General features: G+C 38.1%; 1 protein-coding gene and 2 long non-coding RNA genes across 3 annotated transcripts; 2 read left to right on the forward strand and 1 right to left on the reverse strand.

Moving 5' to 3' along the window:
* The first annotated feature begins 148 nt into the window (after positions 1–148).
* Positions 149–4159, forward strand: LOC135324499 (uncharacterized). Its single transcript, XR_010385871.1, has 2 exons — positions 149–1968; positions 2657–4159. It is a non-coding gene; the product is annotated as an uncharacterized LOC135324499 (long non-coding RNA).
* A 2125-nt stretch (positions 4160–6284) lies between these two features.
* Positions 6285–18733, reverse strand: LOC135324425 (uncharacterized). Its single transcript, XR_010385807.1, has 3 exons — positions 18648–18733; positions 7835–7930; positions 6285–6540 (listed from the first exon to the last, which is right to left on the reverse strand). It is a non-coding gene; the product is annotated as an uncharacterized LOC135324425 (long non-coding RNA).
* LOC112992469 (selenoprotein P) lies at positions 12447–21249 on the forward strand. Its single transcript, XM_026115577.2, has 5 exons — positions 12447–12600; positions 14027–14230; positions 16032–16244; positions 17961–18078; positions 19474–21249. The coding sequence occupies exons 2-5, from the start codon at positions 14040–14042 to the stop codon at positions 20119–20121; spliced, it is 1170 nt and encodes a 389-aa protein (XP_025971362.1). The 5' UTR covers positions 12447–12600; positions 14027–14039; the 3' UTR covers positions 20122–21249.
* The last annotated feature ends 614 nt before the right edge of the window (positions 21250–21863 follow it).

Below are 21863 nucleotides of genomic sequence, written 5' to 3' on the forward strand. Positions count from 1 at the left end.
CGCCGGGGGGCGGGGCTAGCAGGGCCGGTGCATGCTGGGAGCTGTAGTCTCGGGGAGCTGCCATGGCGCCGCGGCGGGGGGCGGCCGTTGGGGGCGGGCGCAGCGGGGAGGAGCCGCGCCGGCGGCGGGGCGGCTCGCCCGGGCGGGGCCTTTACCGGCGTGCCTTCCCCAGGGCCGCATCAGCAGCCGCGCCGTCGGCACCCCCTCGCGGGAGCAGTGAGTGCTGGTGGGAAGCGGCGCGGGTGAGCCGCAGGGGCCGGTGGCCGCGTCGCCATTTCGTGCCGCTCGGGCTCGGGGCTGCGCCGGGCGCCCCGGCGGCGGCTGACGGCGAGCGGAGCCGCCCGGCGGGGCGGGGGAGCCAGCGGCTGCCCGTGCAGGGCGGCGGGTGGCGGCCTGGGGTGTTGCTCCCCGGCAGGGCAGGACCGGTTTCAGAACATGAAAGAAAATGCAATTAAATGCATTATTACAGTAAGATTAAACACTGTCTTTCTTCCCAGACCTCAAGTCTGCTCTCATTAGTTTCGTAAATGAAGCAACAAGTCTGTGCAAAGCACCACTGTAATCACAGGCACTGCAATATCTGACTGCCCTTGCCACAAGATCAAAAAAACCCCAACCCCTCGTATGCGTCTGTTCTGATTGTGGAAGCAAAATGCTTGTGCCTGCTCTTCCAGACAGGCTTTGGAAAGTTACGTTACTGTGTTTCATGACAGCGAGGATGTTACTTAGTGGGATCTGCCATAGTACTCTGAAAATCAGATTGTAGCAGGGGCCTGGGAATACTTTTCGCCTCCAGCCTTCACAAACATGAATCAACCAACACTCACATGATCCTCTTTTTCAGCTCTTACTCCTCACTGCACCATCTTTCCTCTATGAAACAACCTTTTTTTATAACTATGTAAGACAGACACACCATGTAGTTTTTATTTTATAATTGTTATTCAAAATGAGTATCATTAAGTAGCATCAAAAATGCCTGCACTATTTATCATACCCTGCAGTGACATTTTGCTCAGCAGTTTTAAGCTTTCCTTTCTGTGGTCTGGCTCTGTCCCGTGTAGCTCTGAGTTCCCACAACTCATCCATTAAATTGAGCAAGAAAAAAATAGCTGAGCAGCATGTAGCAACTCTGGCAGAACTGCTGGTTCATTTGGCTGAGATGCCTTAGGAAAAGAAAACAGTGAGTCACTACTATTGACTATAACCCGTCCCTCTAGTGTCTTGTCAAATGTTGGCAACATGAAACTAGGATTTTTCTCCTAGGCCACCAACCTTCTGGGGCATTTGTAGTCAGCAAGGACTTCATGTGTTACCACCAAATGAAAACCTCCTCATCCAAATAAGCCCGTGTAATGATTTAACTTATCAAAACCAACAATGATCATCCCTTTGAGAGCCATTATTTTACATCAATCATAGCAATAAAAGAGCTGCCACATGCAATGGCTATATGTTCTTATGAGCTTACCCACATAATTGCTGTTAATGAACTTGTTTTATGAACTTTCTGAGCACTTATCCCAAACACCAGACCTACATGATTTTCTTCACCCTGTTCCTCCTCCATTAAAAGTGCAAATGCCAGTGAAGCTGATGCAGCAGCTCAGCACAGAAATCCTACAACATCAAATAAAATAAAAATTCAGTCAAGTTCATTTTAATGGTTGTATATAGTCTTTGTTAATACATAAATTCCTAAGTGTTTATTCAGTGTTTTGTCATATAGTAATACAGAAAGATTGCCAGTTTTATCAGTGCTGATGGTTTGTAATATAACGTAAAGAGGTTTAAAGTCCCTCTTACTTCCTCATGTTATTGCTCAATAGATTTGCTAATGTAATAAAATTATTTTTTGTATTAGTAAGTCTGTTTTGACTATTCTTTTGTCTAGGAGTTGTCTGCCACACCCATTCTTGCTTTCTAGTATGTGGGAGTACGTTAGGAATGTTGATCCTTGTGCATTTAGTAAGTATAAAGGTTCACTTTAAACCATCATGAGTGTAATTTTTAGTTGCAGTACTGTATCTTGAATAGCTTGTAATTCAAATTGAAATAATGCTGAAGTTACCACTGCAGGACCAAAACGCTGTACAACAATTGACAATCTTTCAGTCTTTCCATTCCAACATCTTCTCATTATCTAGTCCAGGTTGATAGTTTGCTTATTTTTCATCAATTTATGTTTTTTTCTGACCATTTGCTTTTTTTCCCTGACATCCCTGACATCTTTCATAGTATTTATTTCTTTACTTTTTGCCTATGGCTTTACTCTTCTAATTGCTCTGTTGCAGGTCGGATGGGAGCAGACAACTCATAATTTGTCCAAAAGCTTTTCAAAGATAAAATTAGACTGGTTGATCTATAACTTTTCAGATTCTTCTTTTCTTCTCTTAGAGATGGGTGCAGTGTTTGCCCCGAACTACCTCTGGGATCTGTGAGAGTTGTGTTACAAACCAATACAATTTATTTTTAAGTCTCAAAATAACCTGGTCTATAGTTTATTTATGTGAGGAAAAAAATGTTAAGCAAACCACTTGTAGCATCCAAATGATCTTTATCCATATCCTTTCTATTCAATCCATATTAGCCATTTCTATAGCTAATTACCCCCTGTGCTTTTTTCCTAATAAAATGTCACTTGCCTTTTCCACAGTCACCTCAGCAGCACTCTGGAGAAATCTGTATTTGTTAAGATAACCTGGTAAAACTTCTGGACACAACATTCAGCTGAGAATAATAGCAGGCATAGGAAGAATAGGTGTTTCCCGCCAGCTATGAGCTTTTTACTGCGTTGTCAAGAAAGTAGAGAACGTTCAACCAGACTGAGTGTTTGCAGGCTCTCCCAGGGAGTGGCGGAGAGCAGCAGAGAGCGCAAAATGAACACTAAACTAATCATAGAAAAGTGTGAATTATGCATTTCCATTCTTTAATAAAAAACCCTCTTGTCTGAAGAAATGAAGGAATTAATAAACTGCAGATGTGAAACCAACTATTAAGAAGACCTGCTTATGTGCAGCATTGAGTAGATACCATTTTCCAAAAGCAGCTGTTTCACGTTTTAAGTGAAGGCCAAAAGGACCATTATATTATCCAGCCGAAGGCTATCCACCAAGCAGTCTGTGACCTAGACACAACTTGCTGGAGATTCCTGTCTGGCTCCCCAAATGGTTTTGAAAGCTTTTCAGTGTACTCGTACACGCCCAGATGTATATCCTCACCACACTGTCCCTCATTATGGCTGAGTGATTGACCCAAAGAGGTGCAGAATCCTGATAACTATAATGGGGCCTTTTCTAGCTTCTCTTATAAAAAAAGTCTTACAAAATCAGCTGCTCATTCCTGTAGTGATATCAATCATTTGTAAGAAATCTTTTCTGTATGAGAAGGCTCAACATGTCTCCATTGTGCAATGGCTTGTACAGTCATGCCTAGAGGAAGCCAGATGTATGCTATTATGCAAGAGAAAAACATTTCTACAGAGCCCCTTTGATTGGTATACACAGTGAAACAATACCAGTGACTGTTTAACTTTTTTTAAAGAAAAATTAAGGTGGGATGTGCTTCAGCCAGTGTGACAGAGAACCATTCTATTAATTCTCCTCATCCTGTTACTATTTCAAGAGAGAAGGAGAGATGTAAGAAGTTAATGACAGTGAAGATGATAATGATAATTATAAAATGCAATGCTTAAAAACTGTCACATGCTGAACTCTGAATTGTTTGATGTTAAAAATCCTTAAATGGTACATCTGTGAGGCAAAGATATCAGCTTGTTCCTTGGTTATCTTTAAGTTTTTGGAGGAAATGAACAGCCAGTACAGGGTGTGCATTTATGTTTACTCAGTATTTTCTGCTGCCTTACAAACTCCAGGCCAAGTCTGATACACTGTGGCATAGCAAAAACTAGCTGACTAGTGAAATCAGTGAGATCAGTGTTTGGTGAATGCTGCAAGAGAGGAGTATTAAAATCTAGCCTTTTTATCCAAATATTTTCTTTTAAATTATTCTAATTTTCTGGTAGAAGAAAAAAGTCTAAGAACTTAAGTGCTTATAAGTTTCAAAACACCTATTGATTTGGATTCTGTAGAGTTATGAAAAGCATGCCTAAAATAATTGTGCAATGACTTAGTGCTTGAATAAAAGTAAGTGTTAAGTACTTTGGTAGTTTTTCCTTTTCTCAGAATGTAAATTCAGCAGACCTTGGCTAGATCAGTATTTGTCTGGGAAACCTCTTAAGGAATATTTATGTAGAAAGATTACATGGCTTTAGTGTTTCAGTAAATAAATATCATGCTATATTTTGTATGGATGTGCATTGTTCATTGTAGGTAGAAATAACATACATACACATTGTATATAAAGACATTCTACATATAGATACACATCTTCAACAGTAACCCAGATTTTCAAAAGGAAATCTTCTGTACCCTGATTTGCAAAAATGTTTTGTGTTTTTGATACACAAAGGTTAACACAGTGTATCAGGACATGAAATGTAATGGTTTTTCTAGGTCTCTTTAATAATCTGTGGAAGTCTGTAGGATCTGAAAAGGCTTAAAGTTAAAATAGCAGAAAAGGTTTTGGCCTATTCCACTATCAGTTCTGCTGTTCCATGTATTATACATGTAAGAAACATGAACAGATAATTTTGAATTCCTTCTTCTTCCAGACCATATCATCTTACTAGAAAGCTGTAGATCTCTGGACTATATTATTGCTGAGAAGATGTAATGTCTGACTGATACATTCTTAAAATGTTCATCATAGATGAAAGTTTACTTTGGAACCTAGAGACCATGATCAGAAATGCTCCACATGCAATTAAGATAATACTAGGAGCAATAGAAACTGGGAAAGCAAGCAATCCAGAAATAATTGTTCCCAATATCTAGGGGAAGATTTTTTCCTTCAAGAACTTTTTTCCTTCTAGCACAGCCTTCCATCCATGCAAGATCGTGTGTGCTATGTGGCTAAGTGCACTTGTGCAGATTACAAAGGCATCTCCCTTTGCAGTTACACAGATGGAGTGGCCACCACAGCACATGTGCTCTTGAAAGGCCCCCTGGCCTCTGTCCATCCTGTCATTTAAGTTTTTAAGATCATCCTCACCTGCTATCCACACTGTAACCCTCAAACAGGTGCTAAAAAGAGCCTTAGCCTGAGCCACTGAGGTCACAATGATTTGCCTGACCAAAAGATGCAGAAGGAAGTCCTACATTTGGCTGCAGGAGAACTTGGTATCTTTAGTCCTTCATCACCCATTAATTATATATTTTGTAACTTATTTCAAGCATATCTCTGTGTTTAAAAAATCATCAGAAATTTTATCATTAACTTAAAATTTTTGCAAGCAATGTGTTGTGAAGAAAGGGGAAATATAATCTAGAAGTATTTATTGTTAAATACTGCTATTATTGCAGTCACAGGATTACTTATGCATTTAGTTTTCTGATCTGTCTCTCCATCAGAACGCCTGCTAGCAGTATTGAGAGAATGTTCTGCAGCTTTATTGCCATTTGCCATAGTTTTTAAAGTGCTACAAGTTTTTTCACTTCACATTCATATTTTGTTTCCTCTTCTTGAGCTCGCACAGGAAATCTGCCAAAGATTGTGAGGCAGGATCAGCAGAACTCCCTATTTTGTTTGTCTTCTTTTTTTTTCTTTTTTTTGCTGACAAGCGAAATTCAGAGAAATGCGGCTTACAGTTTGGACAGCTGCATAAAACTATGGTGGTTAAAGATGGGCACAGGAGCTGCTCATCTGTTCCACTATGAGACACTGACTGCAGGCTCTACTGGGGTGCTACAGCCTCCTTAAATCCTATTTCAGTAAAACTACATTTGAGACTGCTATATGCCCAATATGTACGTAATATATGTTTTGAACATGTCTCTCTGCCAAGAGACGGACAGGAAAAAAAAAAAAAAAGAAAATGGAGGTCAGCTAGAGATGAGGATTTACCATAGTAAAATGCCAAACTGGGATCCATCTTTCTTGTAGTGCTACAAGAGTCCTTATGGAAAGATGAATGAACAGCCATGCAAACATCTGTTGACTGGAAAGAAATTCAGGCATGCCATGATGACTATTTCTTCTCAGGACCAGGACTCAGTCACTTTTCAAGTTCCACAAGTTGAGCCAATACTTTTGGAACTGGAAGAACATAATGTGAAGACATTTTGGTGTGAGAATTCTCAGACAAGTCAACATGTTCATCCAAGCACATGTAAACATTTAAAATACAGGCAATTTCATAGAAGTAACCAGTAATGGCTGCAGGTGAGTTTCATAGGGCCTTTTTTTTCATACCTCTCTTATTTGGTGTGGAGTGATGTGAGGAAGTGTGATGGCTTGTGCAGATGACTTCCAAAGATGTCCTCAGGAAAGAGCCATCATATCTCCTTCTCTGTTCTCACTTCCCCTCTTCCCTTCAAACACTGTGTTATTTCCTCTATGTTGCACACAGTGACCTTTCTTCTGGAATGTCATTACAGTTCTACTACTATTATTTTGGCTTTTCCCCTTGACCACCCAAAACTAGAAGATCAAAGACAGGAAAAATAGGAGGACTGTCATGGTCAAGGTAGAGATAATACGTTTGTCACATACAACGGTCTGCAATCTTTGCTGGCCCATTGCCAACCTATTACAGAAATAACATTCTATAGTCAAAATTTTACTTTACTCTCATTGTTATGTTAAAGAACTGTATCAGTGGAAAGTTAAATATAGGACTGTAATATCATGGGTTTGGGGACTTCTGTTATATATATTCCGTATATTCAACATGTCCACAAAGAAATGTATGTTACTTAATAATTATCACTTTCAGCGAAATGTGAACTCTTCAGAAGAATAGCAAAAACTTTGAAATCTGAAGCTAGTGACTGTCTTCCTACCAGATTTTTTCACCACTTGGTGTGAATTTATGAAAGATATATCATGCACTCCAGTATTAAAGCTAGTCCAGTCTACTCAACCAACAAGTATTTAACGCTTTTAGAAGGCATGCAATTATCCAATTCGCACACCCATTATGTGCTGAGTTTAGGTTGCAGATACCAAGTAGCTATATATCAATACCTAGCACTGTAGCTGCTGAACTTTTTACAAAGTACTGCCTGCTGAAGGCAAAACTTGTATAGCTTTGTTAACAGAAATCATATCTAGACAAAGCCTGAACACTAGTCACTATTGCTGACTCTTTAAATAATGACACTGATGACAATAAGGAAGGTGTTACTGTAAGACAGTTGATGCAAATCTTCCTATCATTTCACATTATGTTTACTGATATAAATCAGGTGAAGAGCTGGCTTTTCTAGACTTCCAACACCCTTCGAAAAACAGAGGGAGGCAGTAAGTCTGTTCATGTTTTGATCTTTGCAAACAGGATGTATAACCACAGCTCTCCCTCTTCTTTTATAGGGAATACAATTATTAAAGAGTTTGGTTCTTTCCCCCCATCCTCAGAAGGTCAGTATTGCTTTACAGTATTTCTTTATCTACAAAGAAAGGTTGTGCCATTTACTTTCAGAGTTCATCATGGTACTAGGAGGCCCCTTTTTTATGAAAATAATTTTTACTCCATCATGGTGGGAGTAGGTGGCTATCAATCTCAGCTTGTCAATTGTGTCCTGCAGTAGTAATATATAATTTGTTGAGTCAAAACGGTCACTTACATCTATCTATTTTTGTGTTTCATCTGCAAATTGTTTCAGCAGTTTGCAAGCAATTTGCTACTGAGAATGCTTTGATGCTAAAATGACAACTGCTTTTGGATTTCCAAGATGGATAGAGCAGTCAAAATAATTAAAATAGCCAGTTTTACCTTCATTAATGGTGTTAGTGGCATGTTCATATACTCTTGTTCTAAGAAGGGCACTCAAGATTTTTTTCACAGTTCAGCATCCCAGGTCTACATTGTCTGAAAAAAAAAGTATCTGTCTTCAAAAATTAACCTCCAATGTCATGTATTTGAAGCCACAGTTTTAAGAGAAGTTAGTTTGTGGAACTCCATTTAAGGTAAAACAAGCTCCATCTTGCACTCAGCTCTCTGAATCTATCCCTAAACTCTCTTAGCATCTGTTGCAGACCATGATGTTTGCAGGCACCACTGTACTCTCAGGAAAACCAAGCGACACAGAACCACAAAAGAAATGTAATTAAAAATATGTCATCTGTTCTTCATCACGATTCAACAGTTCTTGTAAAAGAACTTTTTCATACAAAATCCCTCTTATTCATTAGCTGGATCTAGTCTTTAGTTTTCATGTATCAACATGATAAGCAAAGAACGCACTTGAATTTTGTGCAAGGTTCACTGTAGATTGTCACAGAGTCCCACATGCTATGCTTCTTTCATAGTTTCCATTCTTTGGCTAGAGTTCAGTGCAGTGAGCTATGCTTGGATGACCTGTTATAAATCATTAACAAGAACTTGCTTTTACAAGTACTTCTGACAAGAGACCTTTAAGGTCACCTGGAATGAACTGCTGTGGATTTAGCTGATTAATCACTTTCCTCCACATTTCCTACGGAGAATTACTGGGCATAATGACTTTGGGAATTGTATGCATTGCTGATTAACAGATCAGGTCTAAACAGAGTCTAACTGTGACCATAACTTTAGAACTATAATGTGAAGAGAACTGTCTGAATACAGCAGAATCAGGATTGCAGTTAGGTGGGGGTTTTTATTATTTTTCTCTTTGTATTTATTTGTCTAGATCTTTAATTGCTTTAGGTATGCATTGGATCAGTGTATGGCACTGGAAAGCCTCAAGTTGCTTGCAGAATTCCAGGTGCAATTGCATCATCCCTGTAGAAAGAGGGATCACTGATCACTGTTTCGGTATGAGATCCATAAAGAAGATCTATACAGATACCCTGCTTTGTGGTCACTGCATTATTACATTTGCTTCTTCCTGGCTTGTTATCTACAAGACCAGGAGCCTGAGCAGAGTCAGACCAAACTGAAGGAATTTGCAGCTTTTTTCTGTAGCCCACAGGACTAGCAAGTGTTGCTAACTATGGTAAAGCACACAAAAGTACAAAACATTTCCAATACCTATGATCTTAGTGACCCTCTTTTTAACCACCTGCTATATAAAGTAATTTGTCCTTCCTTGAAATAATGAGATGACTCATTGTCTCTCACTGAGGTGACATGTGCAACGTGCAGGCTGATACAAATACTGCAGGTTAAATCCTGAAAGTAAACAGAGCCAATAAGGAACTCAGATATACATGTAGGTCTTCAGCAACTAGGGTCAGTTTGCATGTGTAATCTGTGCAGTGATTATGACTTAGGACATATCTGATGAAAGGAATACTTCCCGGGCTAATTACAGTGTACTACAGGTAGGTTAAAGTAGGGAAAGGTATTTCCTTACTATAATGGAATTTCCAAGCAGAAAAAGAAAACAACATTTATCTAAAAGATCAGAGTCTCATTTTGTATTTAAATAGGCATTTGCATGTATCAGCTGTTCCTTAGTTTGCTGAAACAACCTCCAGGCCTGTATCAGAGGATGTCAGCTTTCTTTGAGTTCTGAGAAGTAGCACCTGGTTATCACATGCTGCTCTGGATCTCACATGATAGGAGCACAAGACCAAATATTGCATCACTACCCTTTTTTCTGGAGTTACTTTAACTAATAAACTTGTGGTTCCAATTAGCTTGCTGAATATACTTTACCTTAGTGTAACTCTTCAGCCTTCACTTAAATTACCCTTTAGTTACAGCACCTAACCAAGAGTTTAATGCGTCATAAACAAATGGAAATTTGTCTGTGTAAGCACTGGGTAAAGCCTGACGGCCTGTTTCTACTGTAATTTATTCCAGTGTAAAGTATGAGTTACTTCACTAAGCTGACAGTCATACCGTTATAAAATCAGAGGACGTATAGGAAGAGACTTATGATCTGGCCAATGGACTTTGAATTTCCTGTCTGTGACATCTTTCATGCACAAAGGCGAAACAGACTTCGAAGTCCTAAGGTCTTGTGCCTGAATAAGGCTGGATGCTTGTTCTGCTTCTGTCCTCTCGTTATTTGCACATTCCAGATGACTACAGCAGACTTTACCAGAGCAGAATTGCCTCATAATTCCCTGTCCATTTCAAGTTTTTCAGAAATGTGTACGTTTGTGTTATCAATTTTGTTAACAATGTGTTATCAATTAAGATTACAGAAATAGTGAACATCAGTTAATTTCCAAAGTTCCTGGGCAGTGGTATTTCTGTGCTGTGATGCTTTGAAAAGTTTGATTGAAATATGTCAAAAAAGGGGTTAGTTTATGTTCAATAAGAGGGAAAGGGTGCTATTATCTCCATCAACACCATTACTCCCCTTAACTATGAAAAAGAGTAAGTAGAAATAGGATTATAATTACAAAAATTATTCTTTGAAACTGAAGACTTGCCCAAATTAGAGTTGATAACTTCCTCCTGCAGTGAGATTGGAACATACTCAGCAACTAACAAAATACTCACACTGCAAACCAAAATAAAGATTTAAGATAATTACTTAAAAAGTAAAAGCTAAGGAGAAAGGGCTATATGAATCTACTAGTTCAAGGGGAATGAATATGAGAAACTGAGTGATCTTTTATATTGTAATTTAACAATTATTAATTGCTTTATTCTACTGTTCATAAAAATGTGGAAGTGCAGTTCTTCCCACTCAAAAAGGGTAAAGCTTCAGACTCATATATAAACATATTTTGGAGTTTACACATATCTAAAACAACTAAATTAGATCTATCTACTCCCAGACCCAACATTACAATATTCTTTACCATTCGCTTTGAGATCCTAAGTAAATCTTGAGGCAGAATAATCATCTCAGGTAGGGTAAATGTTATAAAGCAAGATACCTGTGGCTTATCACTACAAATGTGGTCAAAGTCTCCTTTTTAATATTATAAAGGCACAAAAACAGTTATTAGCACACTGATAGTTACTAACAGACAGAACAGCTGTTTCTCATCTTTCTATAAGGGGGGTGTGGAAGTACCTCTGCATACTACCTGGAAGCAAAAGCTGACTTTTTAGTAGTGATCACTGTACGGTTTTATCCTCCGTGTGTTTTATCCTCCGTGTGCTACACAGTAGCAAAAGAAATGTCAGTGAAACATTGCTCTTTATTTGATGTTATCTCCACCTATGTTGCAATAGTGGCAACAGACTAGTCACTGCTGAGCAGCATTTGATTCTTCTCCCTTTTAATAGAACTGTACCTGTGTAATCTCTTTTTGGCTGCTTCAGTGGTCATTTAGGAATTGATAGACATGATGTATATCAATTATTTCCAGCAAAACTCATTATCAGCACTGAAAATCAACATCCTATCCTGAGGGATGAGGCCCACCAAATAATCTATTATTTGGAACAGTAAGGTACATAATCACAGATATGAGGGCCTGGTCCCAACAGGGCAGAGAACACAAGAGTGTGTTTCCCTAACAATATAAGCAACTGCGAGCGCATCATGTCTTTTAAAACATTAGTGCCAATCAAACATCTCTTTCTGCTTTCCGTGTTACGTCCTAAGAGACTACGGAATAAAGCTTCAGCTCTTCATCCTTCCTTTCATCAGCTTGAGCGTACAACTTCTAGAGGACAAACCTCAAGGTTGGCAGTTCCATTTCTCAAACTCGGGCCACAGAGCTAAGCAACATAGACCTCATCACCTTAAACTCTGAGGGCACACCAAGCTTTTAAACATTTCTTTCTCCACAAACATACATAAACATTCACATTAAAGAAAATCAAACTCAAGCAAACTACTATCAAAATAAAACACTCTAGGCATAAACAATTGTCCCACTGAGGAGAAAAAATAAGAGAACAGCTTAACATGAATGTTCTCAGATACTTCTGTGATGATAGGGGTAAGAAAACCTGGTCGAATAATATAAAGAATTAAATGGTTGTTGCCAGTTGGTAGAGCCTCATGGCTTTCATGTAGCTACATTGATATAAATGGCTGGAAATCTGGACTTTAACCTTCAACATAAGCTGATAATCTGGCAAGCTCTCCAGAAAGTTTTAAAGCCAGATGACATAATCAAGAGCAGCCATGCAAAGTTTCGCTCTGCACATGTACCCAGACAGGATGCGCCATTCCCTTCTCCAGGCAAGTATCAGATAAAGAATAAGAGAAAGAAACTGCTAGCTCAGCATGTTTATAAATAGAGAAGTACCTTCCCCTTGCACTGTGGTTACCACTGTGTTCAGAAAATAATGAGTGTTTGGCCCATCCCCCTCCTCTGACTGTACCACTACCTCCAACCTACTGGGGTGACTGGCAAACTGCATAGCCCAATATTCAGTCATTATATTAAAAATATCTTGCCATGCTGCATGATAAATGGTTGCCACTTGGAATTAGTTAACCAAGAAACATTTTGGCTGCTTCTGCTATAGGGGTTTGCTTTGCTTGCAAGGTCGTTTCAAATGAGCTCCCTGAACTTTGAACTGTATCTGCGAAGCGAGATAAACAAGAGCCGTATAAATACCACAGCCCTGCTCCCCGCGCTGTTTTCTTCGGCAGCGCACAAACAGAGCAGCCAAGGAGAGGCAAGGAGAAAAGGGTAAGTGTGTTGTTTTTGCTGTGAAAGAGCTTCATGACTTAAGATTTGGCAGACTCTGTTTGTTTCTTTGGCTGTAAAGACGGACGAAATATTTCCATCGGAAACCAAGTAAAAAGTTGAAATGTTAAGGGAAGTGTAATTCCGAGCATAACTCTCATCTTGTTTGCTGAGTGAGACAGCTGTTGCTAGTCTTTGTATGTCAGTGCTGCAGAAGGCTACAAAACTACAGAAAAATCTCAGCACGGCTTAGGAGCTTTATGCCTTTTCAATGGAGAAAGGGCAGGCAGTTTTCTGCATGCATAGGAAGAGTAAAAAACTGTCCCTACAGATACCAGCTGGACCATAATTTCATCCTCAAAGTACTGTACCTAAAATGCTTTTGGTAGAACTGCAGGAAAGAAACATTAGGGAAAACAGGATTTTACAGATGATGTTGGATTTCCAGCAGCTGGCTCTTGCTTTAAAAGATCAGTAATTAAAATGTTTTATTTTATTGGAATATGACAAGATTGATGAAAAACATATTATTTATCAGAATTTAGTGTTTCCAAAATATTCTGCCAGAAGCTGATGTGAATGGTGGAACTGTAGAATCCCACAGCCTAGGGCAGCTTGGAGAGAAGTTTTTAAGCTTCATTTTTCAATAACAGGCATTTTCTGAACATATTAAGCCAAAATTATTATGTAATTGGAATAAAAAGATAATTATAGAATTTCTTGTATTTTTTGATTCTCATAAACATCAAAAGGACTCAGTGTGGGCAGCAGATTTTGTAAAATCTGGGAAATCCCAAAACTGAGTTTTCATTTCCTGTTTTTGCAGAATTGTATCTACTGTCTGCATTCTTAAGAGATTTTTCTGAATGGCACCTAAATGCTACAAACTGGCTTGTAAAAATCTGTAGGTCTTTCTTCTTGCCAGGTTATGTAATATTTTCTATGTACCAAACGTACTGTTGGTGTAGCTACTTTAAAGTCAGTGGAACTGTGCTGCACTGGACTGGAATCAGACTAGAATCAGGACTGGACTGGTCTAGATTGTTACTGGTGTAAACTGGCTCAGCACCACTGACTTAAAAGCACAAGAAATGAGGTCACTTCAAAATCACTGAAATGTTAAAAACTGAAATACTGCAAAAAGCAAGGAACAACTTAGTTTTTTTAGTTGCATTAAAAGAAAACTCCCTTATTTTGTACTTCTTCAGCTGTTTACACATAACAAAAATCTAGATTTATTTATCATAGGGAAACTCAATTGCAAAATCTAAGAAATAGGACCAAGCGGTAAACATATTGCTCAGATGTATCCTTAGTGTTTATTTTAACTGAATGGATCCAATATCCTGCTGTGTTTTGTTATGGGAATTTCAGAGTCTGAACTTTCCTTAAGTGTTTATCTCATTTTGTTTATTTTCTCTCTTTTCAGTTAAAGCCCAGCCATGTGGGCAGGGCTGGGGCTAGTTCTGAGTCTCTGCCTCCTCCCAGGAGGAGGGGCAGAGATCCAGAACTGCAAAGAGCCCCCAGAATGGCATATTGGGGAGGAGAATCCAATGCTGAACTCTAGGGGTTCAGTGACAGTGGTAGCTCTCCTCCAAGCAAGCTGATATTTGTGCCTGCTGCAGGCTTCCAGGTAAGCATAGATCTCCTTCCCAGTCTTTGTTAAAATATGATTGGTCAATTTTTAAGCCATCTGAGGATAACATATGCATCCAACTGCAGATACACTCAGTGACCTATAGCTTCCTCAAATACCAATGTACCTGCTGGAATGTGTGGCCTGGCTCTGGTGACCAGGATAATTCCCAGCGGGAAGATTTTGTGCCAGTGGTTCAGATTCTTCAGCTGTTGGCTTAGTACTCACTGACAGATTATCTTTTCCTGATTGTAGTTACTACATAAAAATACTATCAACTTGATATTAGTGGAAACCAAAACACACCAAAGTCCAACAGAAACAGTTCTTCAAGAGCTATACTTCAGCTAACAACAGATGTTTAATGTAGCAAAGATGCTGAAGCCAGGAAACATTGTACTTCTCTGACATGGACAGAAACACCTGAAACAGAGATCCTTACATTTTACTAATGCTTCATATAAACACGTACATTGAATCACATAATCTTCATATAAGACCTGTAGGGGAAAAAGCAAATCAAATGTGCATTTTTAATGTACTTTCCTAGTCCCCATTCAAAAAAGAAAACTCTAGAAGATATGGTAAAGAGCGGCCTTGCAGAAAATAGATGAGGCATTCAAGGGAACTATCAGTGCTATATTTTTATAAAAGACCTGCGACGCTAGTGCTCACAGCCCTTATCCTGGATTCATACAGTGTTGTAAAATAACTTTGGTTTAAAAATTCATAGTGCTCATTTCACAGCTTGATTTTGATCAGTGATCACCCATAAGATGCATAACTTTATATTATAATAGTCCTTGCAAGTTTTTCCAGAACTGGATTTTGAAAAACTGGTGGTAAATCTCTGACTCCATCCAAGTTAGAAGCGGGTTTTGTGGTTGGTTTTCAAGGTAGTTGGATTTGATTCCATGCATTTTAGAAAGGCTTGAAAGAATCTTTCAAATTCAAGACCATTAAAAAGTTTTAGTTTTTCTGAAACTGAAAAAATACGAGCTTTTTAGAGCCATTCAGTGGGAAAGAATGAGTTTGATACAGCAGAAATGAGCGAAAAGCATTGTACAGTAAGAAAGCAGCTTTCTGTATTACATAGCAAAGAAAAAGATTTTGTGATGTACATACTCTAGTATTAGAGAGGGAACACTAATAACAGTCATCTGGCTCATGCATAAATTCCAGAGCCATCCTTTTGTTCTAGTGGCCATAATATCCTTTTTCTGGTTATTACGGAAAATAGCCATGTCAAGAAGAGCAGGAGAACCTTTTAACTGCAGGTTTGCTTTCTTGGTTATCCACTTACCTGCTGTATTCACTCCGTGCATACCTTACCAGTTATATGACCCAAAACTAAACATTTAAGTAAAGACATCAGATAAACTATCTGTTAGAAATACGGGGAGAGAAAAACTGAAATAAAAATGTCACTGAAATCAGTCTGAAAACAAATGTGTCTGCTTGATTTAGTACTGTATTCTACTTAAAAGGACAGGAACTATGACATGTCACTACACTGCTAGCTATTGTATGATCCGGTTTGGTGACGATGTGGTTGATGGTGATGGCAAATGGCAAGAATCTGTTCTAAGAGTTTTAGACTTGCATCCATTAAAACTTGGAGAAAATAATATTCACTTTAATGAAAGCAGGATGGAATTTACTAGCTTTTGATGAATAAGGCAAATCATTGATCTCTGGAAGCATGCATATATTCAAAAATAATATTTTTATATTGCAAAGAAAAAATCTTATGATTCCCTGTTGATTAATGATCTTCTTTCTTTACATTCTCTATTAGATTGGAGGACCTGCGAGTGAAGTTAGAGAATGAAGGACTAGTCAATATCTCATATGTGGTTGTCAACCACCAGGGAACTCAGTCACACAGGAAATTTCACCTACTGAAAGAAAGTGTTTCAGACTATATTACTGTCTACCAGCAGGATGAAAAGCAAGCTGATGTCTGGACTACCCTAAATGGAAATAAAGATGATTTTCTCATCTATGACAGGTCTGTGTATAAAAATGAGAAAATATTTGCATGTACTTACAATAATGCTTTGTAATTCACTATAATTCATCAACTTGCAAATAACCTAATTACCGCACAACATAGACATTATAATCAGCTTCTGAGTTGCACTATGTAAAGAACTTCCACTTTTACCAGAAGAAGGAAGCTACAAAACAAAAGTCTGCTTTTGTTTAGATAAGTTTAGGATGAATACATTTTCTTTTTAGTTACTATGGATTTATATTAATAAAACTGAGAGTAGAATTTGATAGTGTGATTCTTACACTGTTTTTATTCTCTGAAAATTCTCATGACATGGATACATGTGAAAATAGAATCAAGCCAGAAAAGCTACCTAAGTTTTCATGAAAACATTTTAACCAGAAGTGGTTGAAAATGTCATGTAACTTTCCTGTCTCCATGTAGGAAAATTAGTTTTTAGGTGAAACTTAAATTTATGATCAAAAAGCTAGTTTTTTTCCAAAGATTCTGGGACATGTTATCTTTTGGGACGACTAGTAATAATTGCTTAATTGAAATCCTAATTTTTCAGGTTTGATACAAATTATTTGATAAGTAAGTTTTACATTTCTAACATGTCCATCTTTATTATTATGTTACTGTAAAGAGCATTCTCAATTCATACTGAGGTATAATTAAGTTTAATAAAGAATTAGAGAATTTTTTTTCTTCTACTAGGAAGAAATCACACAAATTAGATAAATTAGGCCTGCGGGCTGCAACTAACACTTCAATGATCTTTAGAGAGGGAATGGATATTTCTGCAGCAAATATGCCTGCGTATGTGGGAGGAAAGTTGTTGTCACATGATAGATGAACAGAACAAGGCTGTGTGTAGCCCACAGAGGGACATCAAAGCTGACACTTGACCCACAAAATTTAAAAGGTTGAACCAATCTGTGACATTGACATATAGGATGCCACTACCAACTGGTTTAACACTGGTTTGGCTGCGATCCATTATAGCTCAAGGGATATATATCCTTACTGTGTCTTTATTGGCAATGAAGTTCATGCCAGTTGCTGGTCCTTGACATGCACTGCACCTACACAGAGAGCTATGGCTGGAGAACCTTGTTGTCCACATTGTAAGTGGGGTACTTAACGTGGTGCCTGGTGTACAGCTTCTGCCCTTGTTCCAGCTGCTCTGAGTGCACCAGTGGTGTACTCCACTGCACACCCGAACACTCCAGAACAGACACAGGGCAAATATGCACCATCAAAATCCCCTCATGCACACTAGATCAGTAATGCATATGCATTGCAGTGCACATTTCCAATCAAGAAACACATTATGCTGCATTAAAACATTCCTTGCATGAATGCAACAAGCATACTGTGATTTGTACCACTATGCAAACAGCAGTCCTCATTAGCAAGGTAGCTATGTAAAGAGTGTACCTTTGGTAGGCTCACCTAAATGCTGCTAAATGGGAGACTTCTGCCAAGAGAATTACGTCAGTAAGAAATCATGCTTCACCCTGTTCACTGATGCAGTTAGGCAGGCAGAAGTGTGTAATGCAGATACTGATTTTTACTGATTTTTACTCCTTGGACAGAAACAGTCTCTGGACTGTAATAGTATGGGAGGATTGAGATGAATAAAATAAGAAGATATGATGAGAAGAAGAGAGATTTAATTATATATATATGTGTATGTATATGTAACTACAAAGTTCTTTCCCTCCACAGATGCGGCCGTCTAGTGTATCATCTGGGTCTGCCCTACTCCTTCCTGTCTTTCCAATATGTAGAAGAATCTATAAAGATTGCATACTGTGAAAACAAGTGTGGAAATTGCTCTTATACGGTATTTTCTTATTTCATTCTGTACACACTAGGAAGGGAAAGGGGACTTGACTGGTATTTAAAAAGAATTACTTCAATGTGATTAATCCCAAAATACATGACTTAGAATCTAAACATTTCATGCCTCTTGCTAGAGAATTTTTAAGTATTTTTCAAAATGAAGCAGATCTTATTTAGAATCAACTGATTATTTAGAAGAGACTGATTCTTTAAATTCCTGCCCTTGATAGAAATGTGAATCATTTTCAGAAATCTAAGTCCAATCTTGGATGCTATTCAATTTCTGGAATTACATACATTTAGTGATCATTTAGTATTCCAGTCTTGGGGGCCAGGTAGGTATTTAAACAACAAGTATACTTGTAGAAGACCTGGGAGTGAAATCTGAGCTGGTCTGAGTTACTATTCTTTTTAGTTTATATTTAAACACCATATACAATACCTGCTTTAAATAAGTGGTTACACAGGGTGACAAAGTATTGTTTCCATTATATATAAAAAAAGGCAGCTTTGTTTTAAGTATAACTAAAGATCAGGACTACTTTAAAGGTTATCAAAAAATGTACATACCTAGTTGTGAAAGCCAGAAGCATCATGGATTCAGTTTCCATCATACAGTTTCCCAGCTGAATGTAGGCCACAGGTGGGTCAAATGTGGGATCCTAGCATAAGAAAACTTTTTATTAGCAATTGTTTGAATTTTAATTCCCCAAGAGTTTACATTAGGAGCCCTGTGCAGTTATCAGTGATGCTGTAAAACAAGGTTCCTTTTGACAGCTATACCTTTCTTCAGTGAAGCAGCACTCACAGAAAGAAATATATATTTTATCTAGTTTTACTGAAAAATCTCCAAAACCCCATCTCTCATTAATATGGCCTTGTTTTCATAGCTACTCCACCAACATACTTAAGCAGCCTGAAGAACACAACTAGAAAAAAAGTAGCAGTTAAGCCCAATAACCTGAGGTATACAAAAGACTGAGCCTCACAGACAAATCTTGGAGACAGATCCTCCTTCTTAGTTTTCCTTTTTCCTGCAAGACCCTTCACAAGGTGCTGCTGATTCCCTGCTTGGCACCCACTTGTTCTGCTTTCCCCCAACCCACATACTTTTGGAGTGGACTTCAAGATCTCCAAAAGACAGAACTTTTTTGTGTTGTCCTTGTATTTTGTTGATCTTGTTGGAAGCCGAAAAACTAAATGAATTACTGTTTTCTGTAAGGAAGTATAGGCTACTGTTTACCTTTTGTATTATAGCATCAGTCTTTCAAAAATTATAAAAATAACTTAAAATAATCTATTGCTTAGATTTCAGGTACTGCAAAAATATCAAGAAGATTATTTTACAACTAGTTCAATTAGGTACAATGCCTTATTTGAACTTTTTATTTTCTAGGAACCCGATATTGATGATATATGTGAAAACATCACTAAAAAGGCAGATGAAAAGCTAGCAGAGATAGAACCAAAACCAGCTGGCCAACATTCACATCATCACCACCCGCACAGACACAGACACCACCACCGAGAGGGGAATCATCATTCTGAAAATGGAAACCAACACGCTCCTGCTGAAGCTCCAAGACGACGTCATTCTCAAAGTGGTCGACGTCACAGAGTTTTTGGCCATAACAGACATGATCACAGAGGTAGCCAAGAACAGGCAGAAACTCTTTCTCAGGGAGAAGGTGGAGAATTTCTTACACAAGATAAAAAGCTATGAAAAAAGGGAAAAACCAACTGTAAAAATCAGTTAACTTGAAACTGGCAGAAAGCATCAGATTCAAATTCTAGTAGCTGATGCTGCCATTGTCGACACCTTTTGTTTGAAGAGCTAGGGAACTCTGTCACTTGACAGTGTCGCGGAGCACTTCCGAATTCTTGCAGCTGACACGGCCAGCTGTTAGCAGAGGACATCACTGAATCTTGACAGTGACGTCCGCTCTCAGCTGCCTGACAGTCATCAGCAGCAAGAGCAAGTGAAACTAGTGACACCTGACAGTGACAGGAAAAGGCAGGAAACTGAGCCTGAGAAACAAACTAAACACCATAAAACACTGCCTAAATTCCTTTAATTGTAAGAGTGGAAAAATTAACAGATCAAGTGTTTTTATTGCCCCACAATAAAAAATTGTTTTAAGACAGGTGACAGGAGTGTGGAGTTAAAAATGTAAATACTGCAAACAATTGGAATTTTACAGCAGTGCTCTTAGAAGTACACAAAACCTGTCAAATTCCATCAATGAAAAACTTTGTATTTTAAAGCAATTTAACTGACCCATAGAGTTTGTTTTTCAGTTGTAGTTGAAAGGTGTCTGCATTCTTGATTAATTTGTCTTTCTTGTTTTTCTTCTAACATTCTGCTTGCATTTGTGAGGACAGGAGCATAAACTATGACCTAGGGGCTTCTGTTTGATGCTAGCAAACAAGAACAGAAGATGACCAAAAAAGATATTTTAATCATACTTTATTATTAAGAAAGAACATGGAATATATGCAAAAGTTTTTTTTCTAACCTCTGGATACAAATTGTATACAATGAAAGCTTATTCCTAAGCAACATGCCAAAATACCTTTTTATCTTAAATGTAAGCAGTAATTGCATTATTTTAAAGTAACAAATTTGTATGTTTATCTTCTGTAACTATATACTGTATCAGGGTCCCATAATACACACTGCTGCAGCTTGTACAATCTCACTGAATGAATAGGATTGTGCCTAAAATGAGAGGCAGCGTTAACAGCTCTTGATGCAGATCAGTATCTGTACCAAAAAAGCAGTGGGGTGGGGACCAAACTCAGTCTTGATGCAGTGTTTGTCTTTGTTTATAACAGTGCTGAATTTGATAATCTGTATTGATTAGTAATGCAGTATACCTCTGAAATTTGTATAACTTCTGTTTGTAACTTAACATTCTCTAACTGTGATTAACCAAACTGAAGTGAAAATACAGTAGTTTGAAAGAATCTTGGATAAAGAGAATATCCAAGAAAGGAAAACCACTTTGAGAGCATACACCATAATTAATGATGGTTTAATAGGGAAATTGTTACTCCTACAAAACCTGAAGCTTCTTATGGTGAATACTGATTAGCAAGAAAGTAATACTGAACAGAATGTAAGTTTATGGAATATTTGACAAGAGTTTTTTCAATAAAAATAGATTCAGTACTTCTTTGTATTTTGCTTTTACTTTTGAAGTGTACAGTTTGAGATACTTTGTCATACAGTGGGAACTAGAAATAGTGTATTTCAGCAGTATGTATTCTCAAAACCGCTTCCGTTTGAAGTGCAAGTCCTGGCCTTTATTAAGACGTTGCTCCAAGTCTCTTATGGTGTTACGCAGAATTTCAATTTCCTTGTTTTTTTCCTCCTGGAGATGCTGCAGCTTCTGTAAAGATGCAAGTAAACGCTTCATTATTAAATACCTTGTAGAATTATGTACTGATAAAATACGCTGTTGCTAATGAGAAATATTCTAACAATATTTTTCACAGTATTACAAAGATGACTTCCCCAAAATCTTGTTTCTGTGACATCTCCAAGTCCCCAGCCTACCAAAACAATAGTGCATACGCTTAATTTATATCAGTCAGTTGTATCTTAAGTTACCAAGTTAACAATTCTATACAAGAACCCCTTGATATGCATGCTTTTGTTGTTGCTGATGTCAGAATTATTAAGCCGAACCACATCTGTATGAAGAGCAGTGTGAAAAGGCATTAAATTAGTTGTCCAGAGGTGGGAGGGAAGTGTTGGAAAAGTGAATGATATGGACCCTGTCA

This window comes from Dromaius novaehollandiae, chromosome W (genome assembly GCF_036370855.1).
Source record: "Dromaius novaehollandiae isolate bDroNov1 chromosome W, bDroNov1.hap1, whole genome shotgun sequence".
Lineage (NCBI taxonomy): Eukaryota > Metazoa > Chordata > Aves > Casuariiformes > Dromaiidae > Dromaius > Dromaius novaehollandiae.